This window comes from Rana temporaria, chromosome 8 (assembly GCF_905171775.1).
Source record: "Rana temporaria chromosome 8, aRanTem1.1, whole genome shotgun sequence".
Classification (NCBI taxonomy): Eukaryota; Metazoa; Chordata; class Amphibia; order Anura; family Ranidae; genus Rana; species Rana temporaria.
The window spans coordinates 73484310-73509398 of NC_053496.1; the positions used below are offsets into that span (position 1 = coordinate 73484310).

The window sequence follows — 25089 nt, forward strand, 5'->3', positions numbered from 1 at the left end:
GCAATATTTTGATACAGCTTCTCAAAACTGTCACTGCTGCTTCCTGGATTGTCTCCCTGTTTACTGGATGTAGGTAATAATTCCCTGTCCAATCAGGAATCTGGAGGTGGCGCAGTGACCTAGGAAGCTGCATTGCTGACCTAGTCCATAATAAAGGACTGTGTGTGCCACATGATTGGTTGCACATAATTACAAATACATTGGAAGGTATAACATTAAGCACAGTTTGAGTTTCAACCGTTTTAGCAGTTTGGAGTTTTGGATTGAAATAATTTTTCTATATTTTTATGAAAAGACTAGATTGTGTTAGAGAGATTTTCTCTTCACTTCCTGTTCTGTCTGACGCCTATCACTTGGATGAGAAGTAAGAAAGGAATCTTCCCAAATGATACATGGACAAATAAAACCCTGAACTATTTATTTAAAGTTAAAAGTTCTGCCTGGAGTTGGTTATGAAGCATTTTCTCTTGTGTTTCCGTTTGTTTACTGAAGCTGAACACCTGGTTAATCTCGTTCCATTCTCAACAGCTCTGCATATGTTCATTTTCTAACAGAATTTTTTTTTTTATGCACTCAGCTAAGGCGCGAAAAAATCGACCTTGAAAATACATTGGAACAGGAGCAAGAGGCACTAGTAAATCGTCTATGGAAAAGGATGGACAAACTTGAAGCTGAGAAAAGGTAAAGTGTGTGACATCTCTAAAATGTTTAAAAACATGAGTTAATTTAACCCTTTCAGTCATACATTAAAGTGGCCAGTAAAGCAATGATGAGCAGAAATCATTAGTTGCCCTACTGTGTGTATTGGTGCACTAAAATGATTGTTTAACCACTTGAGTACCAGCCTGTAATATCTGTTCACGAGGCCATTTTCAGTGTTCAGTGTTGTGATGGATTGAAAATTTCTCAGTCAATAACCACTTTCCGTCCCTAGGATGTACTGCAACTGCGGCCATCATCCTGGTATCGCAATCCGCATCTGGTGATGGGGTTTACTGTAAAAGTGATCAGAGCAGCCCAAAGCCACCTGATCACGTTTACAGGGCACGGAAGGGATAGACCCCAGATCTCTCAAGAGTACCTGTCACGGCCCATGGTTGTACAAGAGTTGTTCATCCCTTGTGATAGCAATAAAGTTGATGATAAAAAATTAAGGAAACCATGTTAAAAAATAAAAATAAAAAAATGCAAACATGCACACAGGTCTGGCATATGTAAATGATGATTGAATCACACGTGAGTTATCCCCATAGATGTCCAAGTGGAAGCAATAATTCTAGCGCCGGAGCTCATGTTTAACTCTAAACTGGTAACCTGTAAAGGCTCTTAGGGCCAGTTCACCCCAGATGCAGTTCCATTCAGTTCTGTGTGCTTTTTTTGCGTTTTCCATGTATTCCAATGGCGCTAGTTCACACCAGTGTAGTCAGTTTCCGTTGCAGAAACTGACTCGAGCTGACTGTATTGGTGCAGAAAAAACGGACCTGCATCTGGTGTGAATTGGCCAGTTCTGTTCAGTTCCGTGTGCTTTTTTCTGCACAAAATGCATGCACAGTGTTTTCCATGTATTCTGTTGGCTCTAGTTCACACCATGCAGTCAGTTTCTGCACCGGAAACTGACTGCATGGTGTGAACTAGAGCCATTGGAATACATAGAAAACCATGTGCATGTATTTTTAGTGCAGAAAAAATGCACACAGAACTGCGTCTGGTGTGAACTGGCCCTTAAAGCATTGGCTATTGAGATTTTTAGGTACCATAGTTTGTCGCCATTTCATTCTTGACATTGGTTTGGTATCCATTTACTTGGTGCGACATCATCCTTTTATATCAGTGGGTCTCAACCCAGGCCATGTTTGCAGGTTTTCCTTTATCTTGCACAGGTGCTTTAAATCGGAGTCAATGGCTTGGTATTTTGGACAGCTTTTTTATCTAGGAGAAATTCCCAAATGTGGCCTGTTGGGGGTACATGAGGATAGGGTTGAGAATCTGTTTTATATAATGCCAAAAATTTTTTAAAGTGTATTTTTTTTTCCCCCTGAAATTTTTGCATTTGATTAACGGCTGCTCAAATATTGTGCAGCATAAAAAAGCAACAACCATTTTATTCTTCAGGATCTCTGTTTTCAGAAAATATGTTTTGGGGGTTCTAAGTAAAAAAGTGTGTGAGAAATGTCAGAATTTGGTTAAACACTGAAATCAATTACATTTTATATGAAGGGAAAGACAGTTTGCTTTCTTGGCCATTTTTTAAACGCCTAAAAAATACCTTTTTTGAAAAGTAGACACCTCAAGGTCTCCTTACTTGCCACATTTTTTGAAAAAATATATATAGATGGTTAAACAATGTAGCTTTGTAATGGTGCACTAGATACAGTGCAGGTCATACACAGTGGAGATGAAAGGCTTAATATGGTGAAGGGTTGATGTACAGGTCACATTCTGAGGCGGCATGTAGATCAGATCTACAGGAGGGGAGGAGTAGAAAAAAATGGGGGGGGGGGGTAGAGAGAAACGATCCCACAATAAAAACCCCATCACCACGAATCTGCTGCTCTCTGTGACTGATTCATCCATTCATTGTGAGAAGAGGGGCAGTCTCTCTGTTTTTACATTTGTGATCACGGTGATTGGTCATCACAGTGATCATGAGGTGCAGATCTGCTCGGAGCAGCTCTGTATAAAGCCATTAACGCATGCGCTGACCACTTAAGGGTGATTTTTGAAGTGTCGTATAAATGTACGATGGTGAAGTGGTTAACCTCTTCCGTACCACCCGCAATGTACTGCGGATGGGCGGCCCGTACTGGCATAGGTCGCTTGTCTCTTCCATGTTCGGGGTGCACACATGGCTGCCCCCATGCCGACACAGCATGTGTCCAATCACAGCCCAGAGTCCTGTGTTGACAGACACTTGGCTCTGTATAGAGGAAACGATTTTGGTTACTTATACCGGCAAAGCTGGGATAAGAAATCAAAAATTTGGTGAAAAGCAACACACCTTAACACTTGTTAGGCACAGTTAACCCCTTTGGTCGCCCTAGATGTTAACCTCTTCCCAGCAGGTGTGATTAGTACAGTGACAATGTATATAGTATTGGCACTAGTCACGGTATTAAGCTGGCCATAGACTGTTGAACCTCAGCCGGTTCAGCCGGAACTGGCTGAGATTCGAACCATGTATGGGACAGGCTTAACGTTGTAAAGCCACTATCGTAATGTCGTGCAATCCCCTTGGTTAAATAAGTACATGTGCTGCACAGTATGTTTTCTACCTTCTTTCAGAGTGTCTCCCAGTGCTCACATGACTCCTTGGCTCTCTCCTCTCCTGGGCTGACAGCTCCAGCGGGTGGGGCTGAGAACTCCCACTGACGTCCGAGGGGAGGAGAGAGCCGAGGAGTCATGTGAGCGCCGGGAGATGCTCTGAAAGAAGGTAGAAATCTAATTTAATATATATATATATACTGCGGCACATGTCCTTTATTTAACAGAAGGGATGACATGACAGTACGATAGTTTTTATAGCCGCAGGAGTAGAGCTGCACAATTAATCGTCAATCGTTATTGCGATCTTTTTCAGTTGATCTTGACACAGGGTTTCATGATATTTGGTATGCAAAGAATTTTCTCTCTAGACTTTGGTATGCAGAGAATTTTCTCTCTGCTCTCAGCCAAATGTCAAAGTCTGGGCAGTCTGCCAAGTTTTGAAAACATTCTATCAGTGGAATGTTAAGTCTAAACATTGTATCAATTTGGCTTTTACATCAAAGGAATAGACTTCTGTATGTAAAGAGACCCCAGAGAATAAAATGGCGGTTGTTGCAATATTTTATGTCGCACTGTATTTGCGCATGCAATTTTTATGGAAAAAATTACTTTAATGAATTAAAAAAAAAAAAAAATAACCAGTAAAGTTGGCCCAAATTTTTTTGTATAAATGTAAAAGATTTTACGCCGTGAGAATCGTGATCTTCTAAGCAAAAAAATCGTGATTCTCATTTTGGCCAGAATCGTGCAGCTCTACACGGGAGTAGCACTGTCGTGATCTGACATGGGAGGGGGAGAGGAGAGTTGCGGATGACGGCGGCACATAAACTGACCAGTGTCAGGGCAGGGTTTATCAGCCATGACAAACCGTGTGGGAGGGCAGAACCAGGTCAGGATAAATTGGGTATTTCAGGTGATACAGGGGGCCAAATTACACAGCACAATCATCATATATTTTTTTTTTTTTTTTTTTTTATGGTAATAAACACTTTTAATGTACTCCAAGATGTGTTCAATTGATCAACTTGGTACAACCAGCCTTGGTGGATTTTACATGTGATTTTTGCTAGCAGCTATTATGTCCGCTAGCAATAACAACTCCCGGGGGGGGGCCACAGTATTTGAAGCCAGTAGGTCATTACAAAGCCTTCATGTTTAATACATTGTGGCTGCTCCATTTGTACACAGATAAAAGGGAGAACAAAAGTTTTTATAAATACAAAAAATACATTCTCTTGGATGAATATTAACCACTTACCCCCCGGACCATATTGCTGCCCAAAGACCAGAGTACTTTTTGCGATTCGGGACTGCGTCGCTTTAACAGACAATTGCGCGGTCGTGCGACGTGGCTCCCAAACAAAATTGGCGTCCTTTTTTTCCCACAAATAGAGCTTTCTTTTGGTGGTATTTGATCACCTCTGCATTTTTTATTTTTTGCGCTATAAACAAAAATAGAGCGACAATTTTGAAAAAAATGAATATTTTTTACTTTTTGCTGTAATGAATATCCCCCAAAAATATATAAAAAAACATTTTTTTTCCTCAGTTTAGGCCGATACGTATTCTTCTACATATTTTTCGTAAAAAAAAATCGCAATAAGCGTTTATTGATTGGTTTGCGCAAAAGTTATAGCGTTTACAAAATAGGGGGTATTTTTATGGCATTTTTATTAATATTTTTTTTTTACTAGTAATGGCGGCGATCAGCGATTTTTTTTTTCGGTATTGCGACATTATGGCGGACACTTCGGACATTTTTGACACATTTTTGGGACCATTGGCATTTTTATAGCGATCAGTGCTATAAAAATGCATTAGATTACTATAAAAATGCCACTGGCAGTGAAGGGGTTAACACTAGGGGGCGGGGAAGGGGTTAAGTATCCCTGGGTGTGTTCTTACTGTGGGGGGGGGGGGTGGCCTCACTAGGGGAAACACTGATCCTCGGTTCATACATTGTATGAACAGAAAATCAGCATTTCCCCTGCTGACAGGAACGAGAGCTGTGTGTTTACACACACAGCTCCCGTTCCCCGCTCTGTACCGAGCGATCGCGTGTGCCCGGCGGCGATCGCGCCCGCCGGGCACACGCACGGGAGTCGGGGGCGCGCGCCTCCGGCGGCGCGCGTGCGCCCCTAGTGGCGGCTAATAGGCAGGACGTCATATTACGTGCTCTCGCCTAGGAGAGCCATCTTGTGGACGTATTATGACGGTGCGGCGACGGCAAGTGGTTAATTTACAGTTCCTGACCCATTGCCTACTGGATGTGTTAACCTTGGAAGTCAAATTTCATGGCAGCATCTTTTTCTTTTTAGAATTTTACAGGAGAAATTGGACCAGCCTGTGTCTGCCCCACCTTCACCACGAGACATATCGATGGACATAGACTCTCCGGAAAACATGATGAGACATATACGATTTCTAAAGAATGAAGTAGAGAGGCTAAAGAAGCAACTACGGGCTGCTCAGTTACAGCGTAAGTCAACATCTCTAGTTCTATGTCCTTTTTGCTTCTGGTAAACTCCAGCCTATTTGAATGGCAGAATATTGTGTTTAATGTAAACTGTTGTAATCACTACACGTTAACAGTTGTATCGTCCTTTCTTTTTCAATATTTTAATTACCAGTATAATTCAATACAGGCATACCCCGCTTTAAGTACACTCACTTTATATACACTCGCGAGTAAGGACATACCCCTGAGTGTATGTAAAGTGCCTTACAAGTACTGTACAGACATTTTGCAGCCGCAGTAGAAGGAGCTGAAGCTTCAAGAGCATAGCCCGCCCTGTTCCAGTGTGCCCCTGACACCCCCACTACAGCCCCTGAGACCTCAACTACAGCTCCTGACACCCCAAATACAGCCCCTGATCCCCTACTACACCCTAGAAGTGAAAAAAGGTATTGTTTCACTTTAAGTACATTTTCGTTTTACATACATGCTCTGGTCCCATTGTGTACTTAAAAGTGGGGTATGCCTGTATTCGCACATAGTCGACCAAATAATTGGTCAGGTATAAAAATGTAAATTGCGACTGGTGAATTACAGAGCAAAATAACAATAGTTACATAGTTAGTCAGGTTGAAAAAAGACACAAGTCCATCCAGTTCAACCACAAAAAACAAAATAAAAAAACACAGTAAAATCCTATACACCCAACTTCATACCCACAGTTGATCCAGAGGAAGGCAAAAAACAATACACATACTACAAGACCTGTAGGATGTGGCTATAGTTAAATGTACGTAATATCCAGTATTTACCTATAAGAAATTAGAATAAAGGATGTTTGTGCCTATTCTATCCTTCTAAAACCTACTACAAGGTTTTAAATGTATTATTACACTGCCCAGTGGTTATCATAAAGCAGTGTTAAACGGTAACATACAAATGTGTATCTGACCTTTCTAATGAGAAGAGATAATAGCCCAGGACCTGTTGCCCTGCAACCTTTTTATTAATGCCCACCCTCTCCATCGCATCATGACCCTACAACACTGCATACACACAACAGAATCTGTTATGCTGCTGTAACATGTCGCCTAAGCAGTTTTCTTTCTACCTAAACACTGTTCAGCTATGCTATCATTCGCTACTCAGATTCTCATTTTCTTTACTTTGTGTGCTTGAAAGTTTGAGAGGCGTTCTTCTTCAAACTTAAAAGGAAGGATACAATTTTTTTTTTAAGGTTCCTTATTTTAATCCATTTTTAATACATACAAAAAAGAGAAACTTTGTGCATTGTATATTAGATCACTGTTAAGAACGAAATATAAATAAAAATGGTGGGAATAGAAGAATCCCTCTAAAACACAGGTGTCAAACACAAGTCCTGCGGGCCGAATCTGCCCTCCAGGTAGTTTCATGTGGCCCACACACCCCCCCTCGTCTCTGCCCCCACCTGGTCTCAGCAGCAGAGAGGACAGGACTCCTCCACCAGATCCTGCACTTCTCTGTCCAGCCCTCCATGCTATAAAAATACACGGATTACTGTGTAAATGACACTGGTAGGGAATGAGTTAAATGTGTGTTCTAACTGTATGGCGATAGGACTGAGTAGGAGAGAAGACGTATCGCTGTTCCTATTTACTAGGAACAAACAACATGTCTCCTCTCCTCTCTCTGTCAGCACAGGGATTTTGGTGTTTACACACCCAAATCCCTGTGCTGGCGCTCATGGTTGACGGCGACCGCGTCTGCCGGCCGTGTGTATCGGGACCCCCGCGGCACCCTTAAAAAGGGGAGCCAATTCTTGGGAGTCTTTGGGAGTAAAGTCTGCTGCTGAAAAAGCAGTGTACATTTATAATGTGCAGTGATCTAAAAGTTTATAATGAGCTTTGTCCTCTACCTGCCCATTACCTGGATATTGATGGATTTTTGGAGTGGATTCCCATTCTTTCTCATTAACTTTTTATAGGAATATTATTTTTTCCTTGGCTAGTGATTTTTGAAGGAGATTAGCTGATAATGTCGTCATTCATGTGTGCTAAAACCAACAAACTCTTATCTGGATACGGCTTTGTTCATGATGAATGCCTCTTGATGATTTTATCTGCAGCATTTCATCTTGCTCATGTCCTTGTGTACTTTGTTTTCTGGCATTTCCAAGAGATAAGAAAGGTTACCCTTTTTGTACTAATAAAATTGTGGATTCGTGAATCAGCAGGGTGGGTGTATTTCTTGAAAACTTGGAGCAAGACTGTTATAAGCTGAGTAGGCCTGGCAATCTTTAGGCAACCCATATATTTTAAAATCTGTTGCTGCGAAGTGAGTTTAACCACTTCCATACAGGGCACTTATACACCTTCCTGCCCAGACCAATTTTCAGCGCTGGTGCACTTTGAATGACGCGGTCATGCTACACTGTACCCAAACAATTTTTATCATTTTGTTCCCACAAATAGAGCTTTCTTTTGGTGGTATTTGATCACCTCTCGGATTTTTATTTTCTGATTAAAAAAAAATAAAGACCGAAAATTTTGAATAACAAATGCTTTTTTTTGTTTCCGTTACAGAACTTTGTAAAATAAGTACGTTTTATCCTTCATGGATGGGCACAGGTGGGGCGGCACGGATGGGCACAGATGTACTGTAATATTTTGTTCTGAGGGATGCCAAATAATGCCTGCCAATCAGTAAAGGCCATTGTGGGCACTGATGGCATCCCTGGTGGTCTATGGTGGCATACCTGGTAGTGGGCATCCCTGGTGGTCTAGTTTGGGCATCCTCGGGGGGGCTGCGCTGATCTATCCGCACAAACCACCCCCCCCCCCCGTCGGAGGAGCAGCCGATCGGCTCTCCTCTACTCGCGTCTGACAGACGCGAGTGAGGAAAAGCCGATCACGGCTGCTCTTGTTTACATCATGATCAGCCGTGATTGGACACGGCTGATCACGTGGTAGAGAGTCTGTCGGAGACTCTTTACCTTTATCGGTGTTGCAGGGTGTCAGACTGACACCCACCAACAACGATCGCCGTGATGCACGCCCCCGGGGGCGTGCAGCGGCTCAATATCCTGAGGACATCATATGACGTCCACTCGGGGTATTGAAACCACTTTGCTGCCGTCATTTTGCAATAGGGCGGGCGGCAAGTGGTTAATATTTATTCATTTTTTTTTTTTTTTTTTTTTTTTTTTACAAATTTATAAACCGATTTCTATATAGTTTTTATCTATACAAATCTTTAGTGCACCATCAAAGTGGTTCTAAGACCTTAAGGTTTTCCACCTGAATATATTCTATGCATTAAGGTGAAAAACCTGTGCGGAACGCAGCTTTCCCACACAGCATTCTAGTGTGAACAGGTCCTGAATCATGTCTGCTGTTGCATGCATTTGTGATGTTTGTCTGATAATATGGTGGTTTACCTTTTCTGAGGATAAATCTTCTATACAGAAGCATGACCCAGGTCTGGTTTGTCTCCATGTCTGCTGTAAACAAGTTTGACACCAATAGTGCAGTTTCAAACCAGGAGATGGGCTCTGCAGTGAATTGAATGAACAACTTCTCTGCTAGGTGCAGATTTTCCAACAGGATACATTCAGAGCGAGGAGGCTGCAGGCAATGTAGGTAGCAGGACTTCTCTTTATTGAGCGTAACCCTTTGCCTTGTAGCTGCTCTAAAATGTCAGTGTAAAGTACAAATATATAACTAAATGTACAATTATACTGTAAGCTCTTTGGCTCTGTAGAAATGTCTGCTTCAAGCGCATTAGGAAATGACTACTGGACTTTGAATGCACAGGGTGTGTGGTGTTGGTGGAGACATGTAGGCTGAGGCTGCTCCTTATCGTTTATTTACCTGGGCTGGTCGGGGCTAGTGGTGATCCTTTCCTCTTTTAATTTCCTAGCCCTATGTGCTTATTATGGTCATGCTCTTGGCATTGCTTGCTACAAAACTGAGGCAGATTGATGGTAGCAGAGGTTGTCCTGGTTTTTTGTTTACCAATCTTCCTGTTGGTGGTATAACTGGAGGTGAAGATTTCTTGTGTTGGACACCAAGAAAGGGATCTTGCAGTGATTAAACAATCCTATATTACACTCTAGGCTTTATGTCAATACTACTGTAATAACATTAGCTTAATGTCTGTCCATGTGCAGATACAGAGAAGATGGCACAGTATTTGGAGGAAGAGCGTCATATGAGGGAAGAAAACCTGCGACTTCAGAGGAAACTTCAGAGAGAAATGGAGAGACGAGAAGCCCTTTGCAGACAGCTGTCGGAAAGCGAGTCCAGCTTAGAAATGGATGATGAGAGGTCTTGTGGTTCATGTACCTTCTTAATACATTGGGGTTGATTTACTAAAGGCAGATATACTGTGCACTGCAAGTGCAGTTGCTCCAGAGCTTAGTAAATGAGGTAAAGTGTCACTTTGCAAAGAATGCCCAATCACGTGCAAGAAAATAAACTGAATTTTTGCTTGCACTTGACTGGATGATATAAATCGGCAGAGCTTCCCCCTCAGAGCCCCCCCTTCAGCAATGTGATGGCTATGATCTCACTCATGCTCCATTTGCTGCCACTGAGATCTTCTGGTCATTTTCTGGACATCTTCAGCCATCTTAATTGATTGGCCCGGGTTGATGCACATGAATTAATTCATCCCAACACTGAAGGCATGTCCAGAATGTACACTGCGCTGAACATGCACAATATATTCAGAAGAAACCTTGTTGGCAGGCAGAAGGAGATGCTTAATAGTTTCTTTGTATAGCAAATCCTACCTGCCAGTAATATTTCTAAAAATGGCTTTAGTTCTGCTATAAAATATTTTTTTTTATTATTATTATAAACAATATGCAGTTTTAAATGGGAGAAGCTAAAAATGTTGGTAGTGTTTCCGATCTGCTGTTGATATTAATATAAATATAATCCAGTCCAAGGGACTTGGCAATGGTTTGGTATATGGCAACATAGTTCGGGAATTCATTCTTGTAATCTCAAAGAAAACTAGTCACAATTAAATGTATTTAATAGAGGTGCATTGGATGGAAATGTTGGTATCAAAACTGCAAGTGCAAAATATTTTGTAAAATATATATATGTGTGTGTGTGTGTGTGTGTGTGTGTGTGTGTGTGTATAATTTCCATTTGACTTTTTAATTGATGTCAATTTAATTTCTTGTCAGACATTATTGGCACCTTTTTAGCACAAGAAAAGAAAAGTGCATCTCCAAATTCTATGTAAAAATACACACCTCCCAGTTGAATTGCATTGAAAATGTATCGCTAAAGCACCCGTGTTGCATTTTTTTATGTGCTTTTTCAGTCACTTGACCTATGGGGGAAAAAAAGCACTAGAAGCATCTTAAAATTGCCGCAAAAGTGCTTTTTCGGTGCTATTATTGGCCCATTTTTCTCTTATCGACAAAGTGTCGCTATGATTCGGTGCATCTCTTGTATTTTAACCCCTTCTCACCAGTCCCGGGGTTTTAAAATAACATGTTATACTTGCCTGCTCTGTGCATTGGTTTTGCACAGAAAAGCCCCCATCCTCCTCTTCTTTGGTCCCTAGCCGACACTCCTGGCTGCTCCTCCCCACAGAGTGCACCCATAGCAAGCCTTGTGTGTGCTCACTCCCAAGCCTTGCTCTGTGTCTGTAGGACACAGCGGCGCCCGACCCCACTCACTGCTCCCTCGTCACTGGCTCTGACAGCAGCGGAAGCCAATGACCCGCGGTCACAACAGGGACAGGGGTGGTGGTGGTTATTGCTTGCCAGGCATGCTCAGTGACACATTACACCCTAAAAAAAACACGCATTTCGGTGTAACATGTTAGTAAAGGTGAACTTGTCAGTTTGAAACAATATTTATTTGCCCCTGAAATAAATGTTTGCCTGCTGTCGATCTTTAACTTGGGTTTTCCTCATTGATCAGTGCTGCTGAATATAGCTGGCAGCACTGATCATTGTATTCTAGCAGTCGCCCTACTGTCAAAATACAATACCTTTTTTTAGTGGGAATGATTCCCCCATCCAAACCAATAAACGGGTTGAATAAAAAGAGTAGTGTATGGAGCATTTTACAGCAGGTGATGAGATAGATTGAGTCCGGAGATGGACAACAAAATGGTGACAAGTTTCTGAAGTCTCTCCTGATGGGTCTGAGGGATAAAACCTAATATGTACAGTCTGAAGGAAAACAGGAGACATCATTGAAACCTTTGAATACATCAAGGGAGTGAATATGGTTCTGGAGGGCAGTATTTTCAATAAAAAGCTAAGATCAACAACACGGACATGACCCTGAAGTAGGAGGAAAATTCAAAACTGATCCTAGAACGTGTTTTTTTTTCATTTACATCAACAAAGTTGTTTGATGCTTGGAATAAACTTTCAGCAGAGGTTGTGAGACCGTCAACAGTAAGTGGATTAAAACATGCTTGGGGCACACAAAGATCTGTATGCAGACAAACAAATAAAAATATAGATGTATATAAATGGGGCAGATTTGAAGGACCACTTGGTCGTCTTTTTTTTTTATTTTTTTAACTGCCATCACTTTTTTTTTTTTTTTTAAGCAAAACTCATATGCATACCGATTTCAGGGTCAATAAAATATCAGCTATTTAGATCAGGACAGCCAAGCAACTAGCTTTTTTTTTTTTTTTTTTTTTTTTTTTAGGAGTAGCATCCCACTCCTGTATTTCTCAACATCTAAAAAAAAAGAAAAATATGTTAATGTGTGTTTTTAGCTTTTATATTTATGATTATATTTACTTTATGCACAATGCTGCTGTTTTAAATAAATAATACTTTTTTTTTTTTTCTACAGATATTTTAACGAGATGTCTGCACAAGGATTAAGACCACGTACCGTATCCAGTCCTATTCCCTACACACCATCCCCAAGTTCCAGCCGACCCATTTCTCCTGGTAATTGCCTCTAGTTCTTGGACTAAAAGGACTTGCCACAAAGAAAAACACCTGAAATGCAAGCCTCTTATTTAAGCATGTATTCCCTAATCCAGGGATATGCAATTAGTGGACCTCCAGCTGTTGCAAAACTACAAGTCCCATCATGCATTTGCCTCTGGGTGTCATGCTTGTGGCTGTAAGGGTCTTGCTGTAGTTCTGCAACAGCTGGAGGTCCGCAAATTGCATAGTTCTGCTCTAGTCCATGTGATACAATTTAGATTTGAGGCAGTGGGACTAACCTTGTTCAGAGTTGGTGCCCAGGCTAGAATGTTGCACATGTCAAGAAATGGGTGCTTCGGTCATAGTCTTTGCACACAGTGTTGCATTGTGACAAATTCTCATGAACAGCAGTAGTATACTGTAAATTCACAAAAGGATTTACAAGGGATGTAAAAATGAAAAATTTCTTTACTGGCTTTTGAAATCGGTAATAAGGGCAGCGTAGAAATGGTTGACATACAATCTGCTCTATAAACTCTTACCTTTTAGCTCTGAGTGTTTGAACAGCAATCATTGCTCATGACAAGTTTCATGCATGTGCAAGGAAATCGCATTGAAACCTGGGAAATTAGGTCTGATGCCACAGATAGCGTAGGTCATGGGTCTTCAAACTACTGCCCTCCAGGTGTTCAGGAACTACAAATGCCTCATGGGAAGTGTAGTTCCGCAACAGCCGGAGGGCCGTAGTTTGAGGATCCCTGGCGTAGGTAGAGAAAAATGTTGCAGTTAAGAGGTTATTGGAGCAGAATCATAATGGTTCCTTCTGCTGAAACTTTCCTTTACCCGCAGTTCTTTATTCTGGCTTTCTGATGCAAAATATCAAACACAATGGCAAATAAATCATTAAATATAGGTTAGAAATCTGCTGCCTGGCTTGATTTGGCTCATCTCCATCCTATGGGCCAGCTACTTCACCTGTGCTTCTCACTACTCAAATTATAATGGCCAACCTGTCTCCTGCCCCTGTACACAGCCATTTGTATATCTTGTTATAAGGCACAATAAAGAGAAATGCTGGATGGAAAACCTTTGCTTACAGCCAATAAATAGTTATATTGCAGATGGATTAAAAATAGTCTGTGCTCAGGGGACTGATGGTTTTTGCGGTCTCTCATTAACACAAGAACCAAAAAATATTCACAAAAAAAACCCGAGAGAGCACCACACTGTGTAGCATTTTTTACGATCATGTTTTAATAGTGATAAAAAATGCTACACTGAGAGTGGCCCCTCTATTTTTGTGCTTATTTGTCTCCTGGAGGCCTACAAGAAGAATGAAGCTGCTGTGTACTTGGTGGTGGGGAACTATTCAAGTGTAGTAGCCAGCCCTCCTAATGAAGATGTGCGGTCTGTGTTGGCAATAGATGGATATACAGTAAAACCTTGTATTGTGAGTAACTTGGTCTGCGACTGTTTTACAAAACAAGCGCTTTTATCTGACTTGTGCCCTAAAGTGATTTTAAAGGCAGCATTTTTCTTGCACTCTGTGCATTAGGATAAAAAACATCAGTGTACAGCAGCCCCTCTAATACTTACCTGCGCCTCATCCCGATCCAGCGATGTGCCTAGGCCGTCTGGGACTCTCCCTTCTGATTGGCTGAGACACAGCAGCGGCAGCATTGACTCCCGCTGCTGTCAGGGGGGGTGGGGGCGGAGGCGGACCACGGCTCTGTGTCTGCATGGGGACACAGTTGCAGCTCTGTTCAGATTCCTCCATAGCAAGCTGCTTGCTGTAGGGACACTCAACAGGAGGGAGGGGCCAGGAGCTCCGGCAAGAGACCCAAGAAGGAGGATCTGGGCTGTTCTGTGCAAAACCACTGCTCACAGCAGGTTAGTATAACATGTTTTTTATTTTTAAAGGAAAAAAAGATTTTAGTACCACTAAAGCGTTTGTGGAAAAAAACGTTTATGCTCGAAGCTTCAAAAAACATGCACAAGAGCACAAAAAAGCACAAGCTTCTTCAAGCTGAAATAAGAGGTCAAAAGCCTGTAAAAGCATCTTCTCCTTTATTTTTTTATTATTTTTATTTTTTATTTTATTTTTAGCTGCTTTGTATGAGCCCTTAGTCGCATTCCCATCTTAATTGATCAGATTTGGATCTGACACGGCAGGAAGATTACCCAGGCATTCCCCAAAGTTGCCTTAAAGTCACATTGCTATAATTTTTTTTTATATGGACTATAGACTGAAGGACTTATGAATAAATGTCTGTGGAACTAATCATCTGAGTTTCCATTATTTCTTATGGGGAAATTTGGTTTGATATTTGAGTGCTTTGTATTACAAGCATGTTTCCGGAACGAATTATGCTCATAATCCAAGGTTTTGCTGTATATAAATATCTAAAATTCTATCAGAAGTGTTTGCCACAGTAGTATTTTGCAGGGAAAGGTGAGAAGGGATTTATGGATATTTAGGCCCTTAAATGATAGATGTCATTTTAATAAACATCCTTCATCCCTATACACTTTTTTTTTTTTTTTTTCAGTTCTTTGATCTGGCATCATCGCCCATTATATTTTAAACTGTGTTTATAAAGATTGAGCTACCCTAATGTGATTAAAACTGATTTGTGTCCTAGGCTTGTCCTACGCAAGTCACAATGTGGGATTCACACCTCCAACCTCCCTCACTAGAGCTGGGATGTCTTACTTCAACTCTCCAGGTTTACATGTGCAGCACATGGGCTCATCCCACGGGATTACAGTAAGTACTCTAAAACGATATGGCCACCTTCACTATGCCGGTGCCATTCATATTTTTGTTTCCCTTTGTGGAAATACCATCCAAATCTGCTGTGCTCCTTTATTTGAAATGTTCTATTCTTCACCTTATTACACGTTAACTTTTGTGGGAAGAAAACAAAAGCTGTAATTGCTGACCAGTTACTGGAAACACTAAAGCCCCAATCATACATGGATTATATTTTTTTACAATTAGGATTTAGAAAGTCACTTCTTTAATAAAATCACGGTATTTAGGTGAATCGGGTTGATGGCTATACATGGCTGTCACAGTATTCACCCCTAAATCAAAACATTAATAATGTCTCACTCTATTTTATGGAGTGTCAAAGTTTTAAAAGGAAAAAGAGGGGGTTTCTTTCCCCCTATATTTTTTTTTTTTTTTTTTTAGGATTTCACTAGGAAGCAGTGCAATTGGCATACATTTATGGTAAGGATACACGTATATTTAGGTGTTTTGGTTATCCCAGTATCCACCCTTAAATTAAAAATATAAATGATCTCACCTTTTAATGTTGTGGTTAGAGGGAAAAAATAAATATACATATTAAAGGATATTTTAAATATTGTTGCGGTATGTTCGCTCTAGACATGTATGTTATATGTAATTGGGGATGTAGGAATGTCATATGTGATTTTGTGGATGTTTTGTAATGTTTACTTCAATGAAAATAAGAGATTTAAACATGCATGGATTGAAATTTGGGTGCTTCAGCAGAGTCCCTTAGCATTTTGATCCATGCATGCGCACTGTGTTTGTACAGAAGTCTATTTACTGATCAACTTTTTGTACAACCATTGTCTGACTTTTGCAGCTTGATCAGCACTGCTGGCTATTACCTACAATGCTGATCAGTCTGGTCTGACAATGGGGGAGGCTGGCAGACTCCAATAGCTCTGCAAGAAGCTTCCTGCACCCACATTGAATATGTGGATGGGGGAATCAAGTTTTTTTTTATTTTTTTCCTTCATTTAACTCACTGGTTGAAAAACTGACTCCTCTATGGACTGCTTTACTTTTTATGGCTTATATTCAGATCACAAAAGTCTGAGTTCAGTCAAAACTCCTGATCTGCATACTTGTTTTGGGTCAGATAGTACTGTATTTATTTAGCATGAGAGCCAGACAACTAGTATTTTAAGAGGTAGAGGTCAGCAAATGCAAATGTATTCTAAAATGTATTGAATTCCTGAGAGGAACGGTAACACTCTAGATACAAAAATATGTCCTCTCTGAAGGCTAGAGTCACTTACACCTGTGCTCTGGAGGATTCGAGATTCAAATTTCTTTAGAGCATGTATTGTTATGAGAAGGAGTCTCCTTATATTGCAAAGTCAACTACACTAATTGGAATATTATGTTCTCACTAAACACACACCCACTTTCTTCTGACAAACCAAAACACACACACCGACTTGAGGAATCCCTATCTCTGAGTGCAATGTTCATTTATGCATAAAGATAAATTCATATTGACAGTGTTTCTTGGCAAATAATGTTGTTTAAATAGAAAAAATGGGGCTTAGAACCTCAAACTTATCCAAATAAAGTTTCCAAAAACGGACTTTCATGCAATAAAAAATATGATGAACATGGTTGCACCTATTCGAGCCTAAATACACACATCGCCCGGGTTTTCGGTGTAGCCAAGAAAATTATTTGAATTGGAAATTCATGCCCATTGGTCTCTACAATAAGAATTTGACCAAGTCAGACAGACCAAGGGGCACGTGGACTGCTTTTTACTAAGTTGTCTGGCATTTAGTCGCAATGTTGTCAATTTTTAACTCTTTATTGTGGTAGAGGATACAATTTATGTTTTATGTGGAACTCTCTTTAAAATTTTACCATTTTTGATATATACCGTTTGTTCCTTTTTTGTTCCTTTTTTATTGAAGAATCTTTTTGGCTGCCATTCCTTTTTTGTTTATATGCCTTCATTGATTGAGAGGAACACGGCCTCCATTTATTATTTGGGATTGGTGCTGGTATTTGTTACTAGGTAGAGAGACGGCTCTTGTTGAGCTCCTCCCTAGGCTTTACTCTGGGTGAGGCTCAAGTGACAATTTTATCTTCCTATTTGACCTGGTATTGGCCTCTTGCAGTTCCCTGTACTGCAGAGCTGCGTGAAAGAGGAAGAAGCTAATTGGTGTGCTGAGAAATAACATGCTGATTGGAAGAGACAGGGTGACCATCTTTCTGCCATGATGGCTTAAGAGGATGTGGGGTGAAATATGCTGGCTTGCATTTACCCCGGAACACTAGGGATTATCTAGTGGTGGGAAAAAAGTACTGCAGGGGTCAGCTCAAGATTGATGGGGGAGTATTGGTATATTTCTTTTTTTTTTTTCTACTGGAGTTTTTGCCATAACCACTTTTTTTATTAATAATAATAATATTATTATTTTTTTTTTTTTTAATGCTCCCTCAAATACTAGCTTGAGAACAAAAATTAGCCCTTGACAGGAAATATTTGATTATCTAGGCATATAATCATGTACATTAGTTTGGAAGTGGGGTATTTTGTTGATGTCAAACTGGGACGAGACTTGTTGGGTAAACACTTTGTATATCTTTTTCTCTTCAGAGACCCTCACCACGAAGAAGCAACAGTCCTGACAAGTTTAAGCGCCCCACTCCTCCTCCATCTCCGAACACCCAGACTCCAGTGCAGCCTCCACCGCCTCCACCACCTCCAGCACATCCTGCAGTCCAGTCAGCCACATCTCAGTCCGCCACTTCCCACAATTCAGTGCACCCTCCCTCTCAGCCCTAGTGCATGTCGTCTGCAGATTCTGCATCTTGAGTTGGACTCAACATCGAACAGTTTACTCAAAGCCAAAGGCTTACCTGTCATATTCAGATTTGACTTTATTTGCACTGAGGTTACATAGGCTTCACTGTCTAATTGTGTTGTAAATGTTTGTCTCAGAATACAGCCAGTGTTGTGGGTCTTACTGCGTTAATGTTCCCACAAAATTCCCCCTTCATGTTTACTGACGCTACATGTACGTTACTACCCTGGCTGGGACAACCTTACTAAATGTTATATCATGCTGCTCAAAGGCTTTTCTCTTGAGGCTTTTAGGTTTATGTAATAAAAGGGATACAGTTTTTATTTTTGTTTCCATGAAATTTGCTAAAGCATGATGGGTTGAAAGTTTGTTTACTAGTATCCCGTGCATACCGTAAATCACTACATTTAAATAATCTGACTTTTTAAAGTGCATATTGTGATCATAGGTCCATTGGCGTCTAACTTTTGAATCCAATCACTCAGAGCCAGTCTTACTGTGTAATAGAAGAGCAGTAAGCTGATATAACAGCATGTTTTATTGCAAAAAAAATAAATAAAGCCTATTAAAGCACAGTGTTAAATGTATAAATCATGTGCTAGTAAGGATGTGTTTATGGCTTTATGCGGAGGTAGGTTTGAAGTTCTTCAGTGCCTGTAAATCACTTAAATTTTTAGCTAGCTATCCATCGACCCAACCCCAAGTTCAGTGTCTATTGCGCACAGCCCATAACTGATGCAAAGTCACAAAAACCAAATTCTCATTGATTTAATAAACATGGTAGTGAAAAATGTGGGCAACTTTGTTTAAATATGTGGAATGTATTGTAAATGGATCTTAACATTTAATTGTATCAGTTTTTAGGTGATCTTATACCGTAAACTGTCCGCAAATCCATTTCTGACTCAGTATTTAGTTTCTTTTTTTATTTTTTATTTTTTTTTAGGTGTATAAAATTGGCTTTACAAGCTATGTAAAATATATATGGAACTTTTTTTTTTTTTTTTTGCAGAGTATTTTAAAATGCAAATTTAAATTGAACACGGGGACACCCATGTGAGTTGAAGAGTAAATTTTAGCTATGTACTGGCTGTGCAGCCAGAGGCTTTGTATTCAACAAAAGCAAGACAGGTTACAGAAAAAATAGCACAGCTTGGCACTAATGAATGCTTAATTAGCAGAATACTGTAAGCCGGTACAATGTATAAGGAATTATTATCTGAGTACATTTTTTTTTTTTCTTCTTCATTTAGCACAAATAAATTGTTTGGTTTCACTTTGCAGTGGAACTGTGTGTGTTTTTCTTGTTTGGAGTTGCAGCCGGTCTTCTGAACCAGACAACCATGCTAGCTGATCCTCCCTTTTCTTCTATTATTCTCCTATACTGTATATGGACCTGAATTTGTGAACCTGTGTGAATATTTTGGTACAGATTACCTTTCTCTATTTGTCTGAGTGGGAGCTTGCTTGTAATAGGAGGTTGCAGTGCCATCACAAAAAACATGATTTCGCTGCAATCATATAAAAAAAACACGGATCAATGTGAATTAAGTTAACATTCTGACTTCAGCAGGGACATTTCCTAGATAACATTACATATACTTTTTTTTTACTTGGTGTCCACTGTGCTACTAGAATGACACTTTCCTGTCTTGTAAAGGCTACAGAGGCTATAGGAAACACAGTTGGCTTACCATGAGTTTTAGTATGTGTAGGTGTACAGCAATGCATGGCATTGAACTGACAACAGATCTTTGCTGTACAAATTATTGTGGGATGCCTACTCATGATCATTTCATTACATCTATTGGCTAATTGATTTTCTTATGCATGATTTTCTTTGCTAAATATATTGTATTTCTTAGCAAATTGTTCGCTCCTTCCTCTGTGATATTCTTGTACATGTTTGGCATTGACTGGATGAGCATGACAACCAAACTACTAGTGTTTTCATCAGATCAGTAGTGAGGCATCTGCACTTTTTTAACAAGTTTCCTTTAAACCCTTTACCGTTTTGTTTTTTTGAAGGAATTCTAATACAAGTACAAATCATGGTTGGGTATTGAATTTTGCAAGCATATTTTATAACAATTGTAGGCTACATCCAATAGCAAGCTAGCTAGAATATCTTTCAAACTGGCTTGCATTGTTCCTAAAAAAGAGCTACTTAAAACAATGGTCATTTAAAATCTCTAACATGTTGGACACTGGTTACTCGGGCCAGAAAAAAAAAACCCTGACCTAGTAGTATATTGTGGGTGAATGAGCCAATCGCTGCTCTAAACATGGTCCTTGTGTAATAGCATCTCATGGTCTGTCTGTATATGACATTTCAGCCAGGCTTTACATTTTCAAATCTGTTGTGTCATGGTAGCCACGGATAACACCACTTTTTCAAATGCTTATCTAAATTGTACAGGATGAGTGTTCGTAGACCCTGGGTTTTAGGCTGCTATTTTCAGCTGATTGAATACTTGCAAGCTTTTGAACACTCACATGGCCATTGCCCAATCCTTGAGTTATTTTGTGAGCAAGTTATCTAGTGTTCTAAGGTGTTGGACCTGCGCTCCCCTATGGAGAATTCACTTTTTTTTTTTTTTGCTACTTTTAATTTTCTAATCTTCTGATTCTTCTTTAATCGGCTTCGCTGTCTCTATACAATAACAGGGCATCTGGATTGGTGTAGCCTCTTGGGTACCACACTTGAACCCCACACTGCTTGGACAGCCTGTAATGTTGGTTCAGGTACTGGATCCTACATGGGTGCTCACCTTGGCACTTTGTGCAGGGTATGAAGTTAGTCACAGAGTGCTATATAGAATTGGGGTCATAATTAATCCCTTTGGAACCCAGGCCCTGAAGACTCCTCCAGGAGAGGGGTATACCCTCCACACCGGGCAACATCCAGGGACCAGCAACATAGAAAGGCAAGACAGGATCTCTTTATTTCTTACTGTGAAAACACATAACTGTTTGGAATGTATTTGCTTTAAAGTGTAAACTTTTCAAACTTGACCCTAAGATGCAGTCACTTAGAGCAGGGATTCTCAAACTATGGCCCTCCAGCTGTTGTAGAACTACACATCCCATGAGGCATTGTAACACACTGACATTCACAGACATGATGGGAATTGTAGTTCCTGAACAACTGGAGAGCCATAGTTTGAAGACCCATGACTTAGAGCTTGGTTGCGGGCTGATGACCAGTTGTTACATCACACCACAGGTCACATATTTTACTGCTGCTTCTGCCTAGAGCCCCTTATAAGGTACTTCCTCCTGCCATGAGGGCTTCTCTATGTGACCTGTACTCAAGTTGCTCCATCTCAGACCTGCTTACCATTTATTCTGTATGAGAACACCCAGGGGGAATATCCATAGCTATGACCGAAACCAGGCGAGTGAGTCATGGCACAAGCTTAGGCAAACCTTATCTCTGCTGAAGGCCTACTCAACCTCGGAGTGACGATACTCCTCTTGCACCAGAGCAGGACCTGATTTTAACCCCAGTCTCTGCATCCGCTTCTAGCTCTATATCGGGCATGCAATGATACAGCTATCGCTGTCCAGGGTTCAAAAACGCCAGGCTCCTGCTCTAGCTCCCCTATACTGGAGTTGATTCCCAATATACCCAGTCTAGACAGGTGGACATAGAAAGCAATACAAAGGAATTTGAGGCAGTGTTAGGAGGTGAAAGGTTGTTCACCAGGATGTGGACGATTTCTTACACCTGATGTTAACAATGTCATGCAATATACTTGCCAATGTGGCTATGCACAAAAATCTTGGCATTACACTTGAATTTCCCGTCTTGCCACGCCTAGACAAATGACTATCTGCATAAAGAAAAACATCAAGCCAAACATTTGTTTGTGTTCTGGCTGGAGCAAATCTGTTTGATCTTTTTTTTTGCATGCGATTGTCCATTTGTCTGAATTTAATAAAAGTTATTAATGGTAATGCATGAGGTGGTCACGCCCTCTTGTGTGTTTTGCTGTGTTTTCAGACGACTTCCCAGTTGGAGGAGGGCTGCACCTTTTGATGGTCATTCTAGAAAGAAGTTTGATGGAAGATTTCCCCCTGGGTCTCACGCTTAAAGCAGGGTTCTGCCAATTTAAAAGTCGGCAGCTACAAAGTGTAAATGCTGGCTTTTAATAATCGGACACCTGTCCCATGGTCCAGCGATGCTGGTGCACAAAGTCTTGCTCCTCTCCACGGCGCCAGCATTCTAACTGGGCGCCCAGGTGTGGCTTCATAGCTGGGTGTGCACAGCTATGAATGGCCAGGCAATTTTCTGTGATGTGTCCCAGAAGATTGCAGGGGGACTTCCTTCAGTGCCGTGGAGCAGGAAGTGGGAGCTGGGTACATGCTCCCCCCCCCAAAAAAAGTGTCGGGGAGTTGCACCCAAAATTTGAACTTCTACTTTAGTGTTATTTGGACTTGTGCAATAAACAGCCAACGAGATCCTATATTCGAGGACCGTATGAGCAATTATCTTCTGCTCTGTTCTTTTGTGTGAATATCCTAGAACATGGGTGCTCAACCTGTGGCTCTCCAGCTGTTGCGGAACTACAATTCCCATGAGGCATTGCAAGCCGCTGACAGGTACAAGCATGTCTCCCAAAGGCTGAGGCATTATGGGAATTGTAGTTTTGCAACAGCTGGAGAGCCACAGGTTGAGCACCCATGTCCTAGAACAAGCAATGTCACCAATCTCTGGAATGACTCCAATTTCCATGGCAGAATTGTACTTCTCCAAGCCTGATCAGGTGAAGCTGCCTGTAAGTCAGCTTACACACATACCCTTTGAAGCACTTCGAAGATATCACAGGAGGAATAGTTTTTCCCATAAGAAAGGGTATTTTTGACATTTCTGTTAAGTGCCCCCTACCTCCTTAAAATGCAGAGCACCAACATTTTACTCCAGCTTTAAAAACTTAAGTTTATCCCTTTCTTTTGGTTTAATACTTTGGCTCCTGCAGGCTCAAAAGTGTGGGCTGTATGTTGCCCTCTCGTGGCTTCAATTGGTTCCAAAGGGGTACAAAGAGGAGTTAAAAATTCCACGAACAGTGAGATTTGCAGAGTGCCCTGAAATATCGTTTGTCCCAGAGAGCTGTTGTGCCAGTAACCCTACAGGACAAGTTGAAAGGCTTGTGTTCACTCCTATCCATACACTGGGCCTAAAATCCTTTAACAAATACCTTTTAAATTACAGAATTTCGCATGGGATCCATCCATAAGATCAGTTCTTGCCTGTCTGGGACAAAGGGGAGTACTTGATATATGTAGACATCCAAGATGCCTATTATTATACAGGATTTATATAGCGCCAACAGTTTGTGCAGCTATTACAGTTACAATTTGGTACAAGAGGAATCAGAGGGCCCTGCTCATTAGAGCTTACAATCTAAAAATCTGTATATACCCATTTTGCCACCTTCCAGTTTATCAGGCAGAATAGGCAGTTATAAATGGGTTAGGTATTACAGTAAATACCAAGTCAATTGTAAATGATGGTAAATATACCATGGGGGTTATTTACAAAAGGCAAATCCACTACACATGCACTGAAAGTGTAGTCGTTGTAGATCTAAGGGGAAGCTCTGCTGATTTTCATTCAATTATGTGCAAGCAAAAATGCTGTTTTTTTTTTTTTTTTTCTTGCATATCCCCCCTCAGATCTACAGCAACTGCACTTCCTGGTGCACTTGCGTGCAAAGTGGTTTTGCCTTTGTTTATTATCTTCAATGTACGATAAAACTTGTAATAAAATTGCAATAGAAAAAAAAAAGCTTACGATACCACTGAAAATACAAACGGGGGGCAAAAATCATGCTTGTGCGGAGTTTAAGCCAAAGGAAGAGAGGGCTCACTGACCAGAGATGAAAGTGTGGGCTGGCTGGGAGGCTGGTGTCACTGCAGACCACTTAGTGGTGTATGAACACTGAAAGCCTGGGGGGGGGGGGGGGACAGATGGTCCTGCCTAATCGTGATGGAAGAGGATCAGCGACCAGATGACTGATGTCCGAAGCCGGAAACCAGAGCAGCTGAGCCTTTAATTGGAACAGGCTTGTCGGGATGACAAGGTTCACACATCTCTGGTTGACCCCCGGGAGACCAATAGTAGTGAATACCAACAGTGGTCTCTCTGTTTTACATTGTTTGTTTTTTCTTGCCGCCCAAAGTATGCCAACTCCCCACTTATATTAGAGACTCCAGTCATATCATTGACGCCCTTCAATATTATTCATGGGAAGATGGCTATATGTGGGTATTTGTTGATGTCACACCTTTGTACACATCGATAAGCCCTTCTTGACAACAAACGGTGACATTAACTCAAGGCAATCTGACTTTTTGGTCAGATACATTGATTTTTGTTTTAGGACAATTATTTTATGTTTCTGGACCAGTTTTATTTACAACTCAATAGTACCACCATCTTTTCTTCCTAAAGTTGTATAACTCTTCAACCTCACAGAAGACAGTCTTGCCTTTCTTATGCTCTGCTCCAAAGCACTCAAAGGAAATTGTTCTTCACTTCCTGGTTGTAGTCAAAGCCATCAGAGTCTACCCCAAAGCAACATCTTCTATCACAAAGATGGCAGTGTTAATTTTGAGGTCAAGGTTCCTGCTTGTTCTTATAGGGAGAGAATTATATAGGAGTCAGTCTTGGTTCACAAATCAAATTTTTTATTTCTTTGCAATTTTTGTGAAAGTCATGTGGTTTACGGCCCTGCAAGTGGGATACAACTCCCTTAGAGCATCGATACTTTGAACACATATTTATGCAAAAAGAGTTTAATATTCGCAAATGTACATTTATTGGTAGCATATACTTATTTATTTTTTACACATTTCT

General features: G+C 40.8%; 1 protein-coding gene across 1 annotated transcript in view; it reads left to right on the forward strand.

The window, feature by feature from the left end:
• The window catches only part of CCDC6 (coiled-coil domain containing 6), a 51388-nt gene extending 31878 nt beyond the window's left edge, over positions 1-19510 (forward strand). Inside the window, exons 4-9 of the mRNA XM_040362036.1 lie at positions 578-681; positions 5583-5743; positions 9870-10026; positions 12544-12644; positions 15269-15393; positions 18020-19510. Of these exons, the coding sequence (XP_040217970.1) occupies positions 578-681; positions 5583-5743; positions 9870-10026; positions 12544-12644; positions 15269-15393; positions 18020-18208 (837 nt within the window). The 3' untranslated portion in view covers positions 18209-19510. The remainder of the gene's footprint in view (positions 1-577; positions 682-5582; positions 5744-9869; positions 10027-12543; positions 12645-15268; positions 15394-18019) is intronic.
• Positions 19511-25089: the final 5579 nt, after the last annotated feature.